The following is an 11,364-nucleotide window of genomic DNA, read 5'->3' as shown; positions in this document are numbered from 1 at the left end:
GGAGACAAACAGCCCCTGTGGTCTTTCAACAGCCAGGGGGCGGGGCCTGGAGGTGACAGACAGCCCCTATGGCCTTCCAACAGCCAGGGGCAGGACCTGGAAGAGACAGACAGCCCCTGTGGCCTTCCAACAGCCAGGAGGCGGGACCTGGAAGTGAAGGACAGCCCCTACGCCCATACATTCACTAGTGGGCGGGACCTCTGGGTGATGGGCATAAACAGAGTCCACAGAACTAGCCACGAAGGGGCGTGGCTTCACACAGATCGAGTCTCCAGCTATTGGCTTGGCAGGGGATGGGGCCCAGAGATGATGGACAGCACCCCCTGCCTTTTAACCTCACCCAAGGAAGAGGCCGAACTGGACCCGCAGCTTCCCTGGGTGGGAGACAGGCGTGTCAGCCAATCAGAGCAGGGGGTGCGGCTGGAGGAGTCCCCGGGGAAGCCAATGGGGCCCTCCCTCCAGAGAAGACCTGGATATCATGCAGGTGCAATGCATCCTAGGCCTAGGGAGACACAGACCTCCGACCTCGACTTATCCTACTGCAATAAGGAGCTATAGGCCCACCTGGGTCAATCCCTGGAGAGGTCATTGGGGTCCCCTGGGACAGGCACAGAAGGGGAAGAGTTTGCAGGCCTGGTCATCCACCCATCCATCCACCCAACCACCCCCCCCAGAGTGGTCCAACATCCAGGTACCCCACATCTCCAATCCCGCTGGGCCAATCTGAATCCGAGTTCACGTAGTTAGGAGCAGGACTGTGGTGTGAGGTCCAATCAGCAGCGAGTTGGATTTGTGGGGGGGCTAAGGGGTGTGTCTTACAGCTGGATCAATGACAAGGGAATTAGGAAAGTGAGGGAGGGCCTTTCATGGAATAAGCCAATCAGGTGTGAATCTAGGTGGTGGGACGTCCTGGAGGAGGGCGGGACCAAGCTTGTATCCTAGCAACCCACCGGAAATGGCCTGAAATGGAAGGCAGGACTAGTTCTATACCCTAGCAACCACCAGAAATGATCTGAAATGGAAGGTGGGACTAGTCCTATACCCTAGCAACGACTGGAAGTGACCTGAAATGGAAGGTGGGTCTAGTCCTATACCCTAGCAATGACCGGAAGTGGCCTGAAATGGAAGGTGGGAGCAGTCCTATACCCTAGCAACGACCGGAAATGACCTGAAATGGAAGGTGGGACTAGTCCTATACCCTAGCAACGACTGGAAGAGGCCTGAAATGGAAGGCGGGACCAGTCCTATACCATAGCAATGACCGGAAATGGCCTCAAATGGAAGGCAGGACCAGCCCTGTATGCTAGCAACAACTGGAAATGACCTGAAATGGAAGGCAGGACCAGTGCCCGGCCTCTGACCCCCGTGACCGCTGACCCTGCCGTGCGGTACGGTGCTCATGAGGTTTTATTGTGTGGGAAGCTAGAGGAGAGAGGCCCGGATGTGACAGGGCTCCGGATGGGAGGTTGGGGAAAGGCCCTGGATGGGAGGCCCGAGGTGGAGTTCAAGGATGAGAGGCTCAGGATGTGAGAGTCCCAGGATATGTGAAGCCCTGGGTCTGAGAATCCCATGATGTGAGACTCTCTGAATGTGAAAATCCCCGGATGTGGGAATCCCCAGATGTAGGAGTTCCCAGATGTGAGAGTCCCCACATGTGAGAGTCTCTGGATGTAAAAGTCCCCGGATGTGACAATCCCGGGATGTAGGAATCTCTAGTTGTGGGAATCCCTGGATGTGAGAATCCCTGGCTGTGGGAATCCCCGGATGTGAGAATCCCTGGATCTGAGAATTCCCGGATGTGAAAATCCAAAAATGTGAGAATCCCCGGATGTGAGAGTCCCTGGATGTGAGATTTCCCCAGATGTGGGAATTCCCTGGTCTGAGCATCCCTGGAAGTGGGAATCCCCGGATATGAGAATCCCCGGATGTGGAAATCTCTGGATGTGAGAATCTCTGGATGTGAGAATCTCCGGATGTGAGAATCACCGTATGTGAGAGTCTGTATGTGGGAATCCCCGGATGTGAGAGTCTCTGGATGTGAGACTCTCCGGGTGTAAAAGTCCCCGGATGTAGGATTCTCCGGATGTGTGAATACATCCCCGGGAATCCCCGGATGTGAGTCCCCAGAAGTGAGAATCCCCGGATGTGAGAATCCCCAGATGTAGGAATCCCCGGATGTGGAGAGTCTGTATGTGGGAATCCCCGGATGTGGGAATCTCTGTATTTGAGTATACCCGGATGTTTAATACTCGGATGTGAGTCCCTGGATGTGAGAGGCGCAGGCCAGGATCTGCCATAGCCCCGGGCAGTTGGGGGTTGGGGGTCGGGTCGGGGTCAGAGGTCGGGGATCAGGTGGTCGCAGGCGCAGAGCGGTCCGGGCACGCAGCAGGGCTGCAGGCGCAGGCTCCAGGTGTTGTGTGCAGGGGCGAGGGGCGGGGCCGCGCGGGGGTGGCGCGTGCGCAGCATCCAGGCCACTGCGGCCTCCACGCGCCTGCGCGTCGCCATCGGGCCCCGCAGCGGGCGGGTCTCCCCCGGGTCCGCCGTCAGGTCAAAGACCAGTGGTCGCCGGTGGCGGGTCATGCGCCGCCCGGAGCAGGCGCAGGCAGGGAAACCGAGGCAGGCGCCCGAGCCCGGCGGGTCGAAGCACGGAGTGGCGAAGTGCAGCTTCCACACCGTGCAGCCTGCGGGGGGTGGGGAGAAAGGAGTAACATCCGGGGCCTCACATCCAGGATTCCCATCCGGGAATTCACATCCAGGACATCACATCCGGGGATTCACATCAGGGCATTCACACGCAAGACCTTACATCCGGGATTCCCATCCAGGACCTCACATCTGGGTATTCACATCCGGGGATTCCCATCTAGGACCTCACATCCAGGGATTCACATCCAGGCCCTCACATCCGGGGATTCACATGCGGTACTTCACATCCGGGGATTCACATGCGGGGCCTCACATCCGGGACCTCACAGCCAGGGATTCCCATCTGGGACCTCACATCCGGGGCCTCACATCTGGGGATTCCCATCCGAGGCCTCACATCCGGGATCTCACATCCGGGGCCTCACATCCAGGGCTTCTCATCCACTACCTCACATCTGGAGCCTCACATCTGGGAATTCCCATCGGGGACTTCACATCCGGGACCTTACATCCGGGGATTCCCATCTCATGCCTTCCATCCAGGTCCTCACATCCCGGGATTCCCACATCCGAGGATTCCCACATCCAGGTCTCCCACCCCAGGCCTTGCATCCGGGTCCCTGCGCGCTCGCATGCAGCCCCCTCCCCCGCCCTGGGGCCCGGCGGAGGTTGAGGCACTCACTTGGGCGGTTGAACCAGCGCACGGCGTGCAGCCGGGCCTCGCAGTAGTGCAGCAGGAAGTTGTGGCCTGCGGCCTGCGCTGTCCTCAGCAGCGCGGGCATCAGGTCCTGGCCGTCCACCTCCCTGCGGGACCCGGATGTGCAGGCTTCTGAGCGCTCAGAGACTCGGATGTGCAAGCCAGAGCCCCCAGAGACCCGGATGTCAAGGCTTGAGCCTGTAGAGACCCAGATGTGCAGGTCTAAGACCCAGGCCTCTGGTCTTAGAGACCTGGATGTGTAGGCCTGAGGCCTCAGAGAGCCGAATATCCAACCTTCTGAGCGCTCAGAGACCCGGATGTCCATGCTTCTGAGCCCCCAGAGACCCGGATGTGCAGGCCTGAGATCCCAGAGACCCGGATGTGCAGGCTTCTGAGCCCTCAGAGACCCAGATGTGCAGTCCTGAGCCCTCAGAGACCCGGATGTCCAGGACTGAGACCTGGGCCTAGGTACTCAGAGACCTGGATGTGCAGCCCTGATGCCTTAGAGACCCCGATATGAAGGCCTGAGTCCTCAGAGACCCAGATGTCCAGGCTTCTGAGTGCTCAGAGGCCCGGATTTGCAGGCCTGAGCCCTTAGTTACCCGGATGTAAAGGCTTCTGAGCCCCCAGAGACCCGGATGTCCATGCCTGAGCCCCGGGTCTTGGGTCTTAGAGACCCGGATGTGCAGGCTCCTGAGCCCCCAGAGACCCGGATGTGCAGGTCTGAGCCCTCAGAGACCCGGATGTGTAGGCTTCTGAGCCCCCAGAGACCCGGATGTGCAGGCCTCAGCCTCCCCCCCTCAGGATCCCTGAGGCCCCGGATAACCCCCCTGCCCCCCCACCCCGTGGGGACCCAGGCCGGCGAACGACTACCTGTCCGATGGAACCCAGCCCCCGGCCAGGCGCACCACGGTGGGGAACAGGTCCATGAGGCTGGTGGGCTCAGGCACCAGGCGCCCTGCAGGCAGCATCCCAGGCCAGCACGCCAGCCCGGGAACCCGGATGCCACCCTCCCAGCCACCCATGCCTTTGCCACCTGCAAGGGGGGAGCGAAGGGCAAAGGTCAATGGCGGGGTCGGGCCGCGTGGGAGGCCCCGCCCATCCTGCCTCAGTTTCCCCCTCGCCTTGTTGCACGCCGTTGGAACCCCCGAGGCGGGCGCCCCAGGCCCGGGCCTCCAGCGAGGCACCGTGATCCGACGTGAAGTAGACAAGGGTGCGGCGCCCCAGCCCTGCACCGTCCAGCGCCGCCAGCAGTCGCCCTGTGGGGGGGGCAATGGATCCGTGCCTCAGTTTACCCCCAGCGTCCACCGTGCCTCGGTTTACCCCCTACATGCACCATGCCTCAGTTTACCCAACATGCATCGTGACTCAGTTTACAAATTTCCATCGTGCTTCAGTTTATCCCCAATGCCCAGTGACTCAGTTTACCCAACAGGCACCGTGCCTCAGTTTACACCCAATGCTCACCGGGCCTCAGTTTACCCCCATCCCAGTGCCTCAGTTTACTCAACCCACTCACCTCGTCCCCGTGCCTCAGTTTACCCAACATGCACCATGCCTCAGTTTACACAATATGCCCAGTGCCTCAGTTTACCCAACATGCACCATGCCTCAGTTTACCCAACATGCCCAGTGACTCAGTTTACCCAAATACACCGTGCCTCAGTTTACCCCAATACCCAGTGACTCAGTTTACCCAAATGCACCGTGCATCAGTTCACCCTGAACATGCACTGTGCTTCAGTTTACCCAACATGCACCGTGCCTCAGTTTACCCAAGTGCACCATGCCTCAGTTTACCCCCAACATGCCCAGTGACTCAGTTTATCCAAGTGCACCGTGCCTCAGTTTCCCCCATCCCACTCACCCCATCTCCATGCCTCAGTTTCCCCCAACCCACTCACCCCACCCCCGCGCCTCAGTTTCCCCATCCTGCTCACCCCGACCCTGTGCCTCAGTTTCCCCATCCCGCTCACCCCACCCCCGTGCTCAGTTTCCCCCATCCCACGCACCGTGCCTCAGTTCCCCCCCTGCACTCACCCACCATCCAGTCAAGCTCCTCCATGTTGTCGCCGTAGGCGCTGTGCGAGCTGCAGCCCCAGAAGGCGGGTGAGGTGACCAGCGGGACATGGACGTGGAGGAAGGAGACAAGGAGGAGGAAGGGGCGGGCCTGGTGCCTGCGGACCCACGTCAGACCCCGCCCCCATCATCAATAACCTCACCAATAACCGACCTGATCAGGTATTGCCAATAATCGATCAGATGATTGATAATCGATCCTGATCTGATCGAAAATACCAATAATCGATCCTGATCTGATCGAAAATACCAATAATCGATCGTGATGTGATCGATAATACCAATAATCGATCATGATCTGATCAATAATACCAATAATCAATAGTGATCTGATTGAAAATACCAATAATCGATCGTGATCTGATCAGTTATTACCAATAATCGAACAGATCTGATCAGTTATTACCAATAATCAAACATCATCTGATCGATATGACCAATAATAGAACATGAGCTGATCAGATATTACTAATAATCGAACAGGATCTGATCAATAATACCAATATTCGATTGTGATGTGATCGATAATACCAATAATCGAACATCATCTGATCGATAATACCAATAATTGAACATGAGCTGATCAGTTATTACCAATAATCGAACATCATCTGAACAGTTATTACCAATAATCGATCATGATCTGATCAATACTACCAATGATTGATCGTGGTCTGATCTGAGGTCTACCAGATGTCTCTACAGATCTACTAGATGGAACATCCAAGGACCTGAGGTCTACCAGATGTCTATAGAGATCTACTGGATGTAACATCCTGGGATTTGACGTCTACCAGATGTCTCTGCAGATCTACTGATGGAACATCCGGGAACCTGAGGTCTACCAGATGTCTATAGAGATGTACTAGATGTAACATTCAGGGATTTGAGGACTACCAGATGTCTATAGAGATCCATTGATGGAACATCCGGGGATTTGAGGTTGACAGTTGACTATAGAGATCTACTGGATATACATCTGGGCACCTGAGGTCTACCAGTTGACTATAGAGATCTAGTAGATGTACATCAGGGGATCTGAGGTCTACCAGATGTCTATAGAGATATATTGATGGAACATCCAGGGATTTGAGATTGACCAGTTGACTACAGAGATCTACTGGTTGTACATCCGGGGATCTGAGGTCTACCAGATGCCTATAGAGATCTCCTAGTGGAACATTCGGGGATTTGAGGTTGACAGTTGACTATAGAGATCTACTGGATGTACATCCGGGGATCTAAGGTCTACCAGTTGACTATAGAGAACTAGTAGATGGCATCTGTCCCCCTCCCCGGCCCCAGGCTGACCTGTGGATGAAGGCCTCAGCCTCCCGCAAGAACAGCCCCACGCTGGCCTCGAACTTCAGAGGCTGCTGGACGACCTGGTGATCCCTCATCAGGAAGCAGTCGGCGTGGACGATGAAGACACCTAGGAGGCAGGAGGTGCAGGCCAGGAGCAAGGCCCCACATCCGGGGCCCAGCACCCTGGGCACCCAGCGCAGGCCCAGCAGGCCCGTGAGCTTCCCAGCGGCCAGGCAGAGCAGGGAAAGCAGCAGCAGCTGCGCCCCCAGGTCCAGGGGCCCTTGCAGACGCACTCGCTTCTGCGAGGGCTCCGCTTGCAGGCAGTCCCCCATCAGGGTGAAGGGGACCCCGAAGAAGGAGTCGAACCTATGGTTCAGGGGGTGGTGGCAGTGGTGAGTGGGGGACTCACAGTTGAGGCCCAGGTGCCATTTGCCTGGAGGGGAAGAGATGGATGGATGAGTGAATGGATGGGTGGATGGGTGGATGGATGGGTGGATGGGTGGATGGGTGGATGGATGGGTGGATGGATGGGTGGGTGGATGGATGGGTGGATGGATGGATGGATGGATGGATGGATGGATGGGTGGGTGGATGGATGGATGGATGAATAGGTGGATGGGTGGATGGGTGGATGGATGGATGGATGAGTGGATGGATGGATGGATGGGTGGATGGGTGGATGGATGGATGGATGGAGGGGTGGATGGATGGATGGATGGGTGGATGGATGGATGGATGGATGGATGGATGGATGGATGGATGGATGGATGGGGGATGGGTGGATAGATGGATGGGTGGATGGATGACTTCTCTCTTTCCTATGAGGCCGGTGGCATATCCCTGCTGCTGCAGGATCTTGGCGAAGGTGATCTCGGAAGTGGGCAGCCCGCCAGACACGGCTGCCCACTGCAGCACGCGCGCCCCGTTGGTGGTCACCATGCCTTCCAAGAGAGAGAAGGACCCTAGGTCAGTGATGATGGCGTCCTGGGTAAGGAGGGGGCATCTAGCACCTTCAGGGGGAAGGCCTGCTGTGTCTGGGATAGCCTGGGACCTGCCCACCCGGGGTGGAAAGGACCCCAGCCCTGGGAGCCCTCGGGGGAAACCAATATGGCATCACTTCCGGTTTCCTGGTGGTTCAGGGGGGAAGTCCCAGAGTCTCAGGGATTTGAACCTGAGATCCTCAGAGAAGTCCTCCCCTCCCTCTGGTTGACCTCCGTGCCCTAGATGTTGGGCCTCAGTTCCCTGGATGTTGGATGTTAGTATCCCGGATGTTGGCCCTCATCCCCGGATGATGGAGTTCAGTGCCCTGTATGGTGGATATCAGGACCCCAGATGTTGGCCCTCAGATCCCCAGATGTTGGAGCTCAGTTCCCCGGATGTTGGGGCTCAGGTTCCCGGTTGTTGGATCTTAGTATCCCGGATGGTGGATGTCAGATCCTCGGATGTTGGAGTTCAATTCCCAGAATGTTAGGCCTCAGATCCCCGGATGTTGAATCTTAGTACAATGGATGTTAGAGATAAGGTCCCCGGATGTTAGAGTTCAGTGCCCTGGATGTTGGTGCTCAGATCCCCGGATGTTGGATCTTAGTAACCCGGATGTTAGAGATGAAGTCCCTGGATGTTAGAGCTCAGTACCCCGATGTTGGTGCTCAGTTCCCCGGATGTTGGGCTTTAGATCCCCGGATGTTGGGTCTCAGATCCCCAGATGTTGGATATCAGGTCCACGGATGTTGGATCTTAGTACCCTGGATGTTGGCTCTCAGATCCCCGGATGTCCCGCCCCCGCCTCCCCCCCCACCACTCCTTCCGTTCCCCGGATGTCCCTCCCCCCCATACTGACCCAGGCGCACAGGGTAGCGTCCCGTCAGGAAGGTTGCGTGGCTTGGGCTGCAGACGGACGCTGCTGCCAGGTGCTGGGTCAGCCGCACGCCATCGCGGGCCAGGCCGTCCAGGTGCGGGATGCTGTGTGGGGAGAGGGAAACTGAGTCACAGCCAAGAACATAGGGGACCTGGGGTCTAACATCCGGGGATCTAATGCCCAAAATCCCAGGAGCTAAACTCCAACATCTGGGGCCCTGAGATCCCACATCCGGGGATCTAAGATCCAACATCCGGGGACCTGAGATTCCACATCCGGGGTACTAAGATCCAACATCTGGGGACCTGAGGTCCAACATCTGGGGACCTGGCATCCAACATCTGGGAACCTGAGGGCCAACATCTGGAGATCTAAGATCCAACATCTGGGGCCCTGAGATCCCACATCCAGGGTACTAAGATCTATATCTGTGGACTGGGCTCCTACATCCGGGGTCTAAGGCCCAACATCCGGGGACCTGAGGGCCAAACATCTGGGTATCTGATCTCAAACATCCAGGGACCTGACATCCAACATCCGAGGTACTAAGATCCAAGATCCGGGGAATTGAATTCCAACATCCGGGGACCTAACATCCCACATCCAGGGATCTGAGGTCCAACATCCGGGGGCCTGATCTCCAACATCTGGGGTACTAACATGTAACATCCGGGAACCTGATTTCCCACATCTGGGGTATACTAAGATTTAACATCCGAGGACCTGATCTCCAACATCCGGGGCACTAACATCCCACATCCAGGGATCTGATATCCAACATCCGGGGACCTGATCTTCAACATCCAGGGAACTGAGATCCAACATCCTGGGAATTGAACTCCAACATCCGGAGACCTACCATCCAACATCCGGGGACGTGAGGTCCACTAGATGTCTATACAGATCTCCTGGTGGAACATCCGGGGAACTGAGCTCGAACATCCGGGATACTAACATGTAACATCCGGGGACCTGATATCCAACATCGGGGCAGTAAGATTCAACATCCGGGGACCTGATCTCCAACATCCGGGGACCTGATCTTCAACATCCGAGCACCTGACATCTAACATCCGGGGTACTAACATCTAACATCTAGGGACCTGATCTCCAACATCCGGAGCACTAACATCTAACATCCGAGAACCTGATTTCCCACATCTGGGGCATTAAGATCTAACATCCTTGGACCTGTCCTCCAACATCCGGGGCACTAACATCCAACATCTGGGGAACTGAGTTACTAGATGTCTATACAGTTCTCCTGGTGGAACATCCAGGGATCTGAGCTCCCACATCCGGGTAACTAAGGCCCCACATCCGGGCCTCCCCCTCTGCTCACCACAGGCTGCGGTTCCCAAAGCTGTCCAGGTCGCCCAGGCCCAGGTCATCGGCCAAGAGCAGCAGGAAGTTGGGGCGCGAGGGTGTGGGGCCTGCGCAAGGGCCAGGGGGGAGGAGGAGGAGGAGGAGGAAGGCGAGGGGTGGGGCTGCGCAGCCGCTGTGCAACCTGAGGAGGAGAGAGAGGAGGAGGAGGGATGGATGGGTGGATGGATGGATGGATAGGTGGATGGGTGGATGGATGGATGGATGGGTGAATGGATGGGTGGATGGATGGATGGTTGGAGGGATGAATGGATGGGGAATGGGTGGATGAATGGATGGGTGGATGGATGGATGGATGGGTGGATGGATGGGTGGATGGGTGGATGTATGTATGTATGTATGTATGTATGGATGGATGGATGGATGGATGGATAGGTGGATGGGTGGATGGATGGATGGGTGGATGGATGGATGCACAGTGGATGGATGGATGGGTGGATGGATGGATGGGTGGGTGGATGGGTGGATGGATGGGTGGTTGGGTGTATGGATGGATGGGTGGATGGATGGGTGGGTGGATGGATGAATGTTTGGATGGATGGATGGATGGATGGATGGATGGGTGGGTGGATGGATGGGTGGGTGGATGGATGGATGAATAGGTGGATGGGTGGATGGATAGATGGGTGGATGAATAGGTGGATGGGTGGATGAATAGGTGGGTGGGTGGATGGATGGGGATATGGATTGATGGATGGATGGGTGGATGGATGGATGGATGGATGGATGAATGGATGGGTGGGTGAGTGGATGGATGGTTGGGTGGATGGATGGATGGATGGGTGGATGGATGGATGGGTGGATGGATGGATGGGTGAATGGGAAGAGGGATGGAAGGCCTCCCCCTCCCTCCAGGCCCTCTCCTGACCAACTTGGCATCCAGGATCCCGTCCTTCCCATGATGCTCCCCGTTTCATGGAAGAGAATGCTGGAAGCAGGAAGTGGGGAAGAGCTGAGTAACATCCGGCCACCCCAGGGCCAGGCTGCTGTTGCCCCCACCAGTACATCAGCCCCTCACCTCGTCTTTCCAGGCCTGTGGCGGGGCCCTGCAACCCCCACCCCGGTGGGACATCCGGGGGGGGGCTTCATAGAACAATCGAAGCCCTCCCACCCCGGGTCCCCACACCTCTCCCCGTGTTCCCCAGAGGACGAACTCACATCCATAGTTCTCTGCCATCAGCGCCTGGGCCTGCTCTCCCTGCCAGCCAGGAAGCTCCCAGGGCTCAAATGTCCATGTCACTCCAGCAGCCAGAACTCCACAACATCCCTCCAAAATAAAAGTCCCCTTGTTCCTTGGAAAGCACAACATTCCCCCCCTCCAAAATAAAAGTCCCCTTTGTTCCTTAGAAAGGAACAGGATGTGGTGCTGAAGGGGAAGGCGGGGAAGGAAGGGAAA

The 11,364-nt window shown here is 56.9% G+C and overlaps 1 protein-coding gene across 1 annotated transcript; it reads right to left on the bottom strand.

Moving 5' to 3' along the window:
* Window positions 1–2,334: 2,334 nt before the first annotated feature.
* LOC138835069 (arylsulfatase L-like) lies at window positions 2,335–11,149 on the bottom strand. Its single transcript, XM_070033770.1, has 11 exons — window positions 11,127–11,149; window positions 10,837–10,896; window positions 9,928–10,092; window positions 8,568–8,689; window positions 7,548–7,668; window positions 6,734–7,162; window positions 5,384–5,520; window positions 4,468–4,602; window positions 4,217–4,379; window positions 3,329–3,450; window positions 2,335–2,681 (listed from the first exon to the last, which is right to left on the bottom strand). Exons 2-11 carry the CDS (start codon window positions 10,866–10,868, stop codon window positions 2,335–2,337), a joined length of 1,773 nt encoding a protein of 590 aa, XP_069889871.1. The 5' UTR covers window positions 10,869–10,896; window positions 11,127–11,149.
* Between the last annotated feature and the right edge of the window lie 215 nt (window positions 11,150–11,364).

The sequence above is a fragment of the Dipodomys merriami genome, unplaced genomic scaffold (assembly GCF_024711535.1).
Source record: "Dipodomys merriami isolate MVZ:Mamm:240054 unplaced genomic scaffold, mDipMer1.0.p SCAF_227, whole genome shotgun sequence".
Classification (NCBI taxonomy): domain Eukaryota; kingdom Metazoa; phylum Chordata; class Mammalia; order Rodentia; family Heteromyidae; genus Dipodomys; species Dipodomys merriami.
This window is presented reverse-complemented; position numbering and strand designations above follow the sequence as displayed.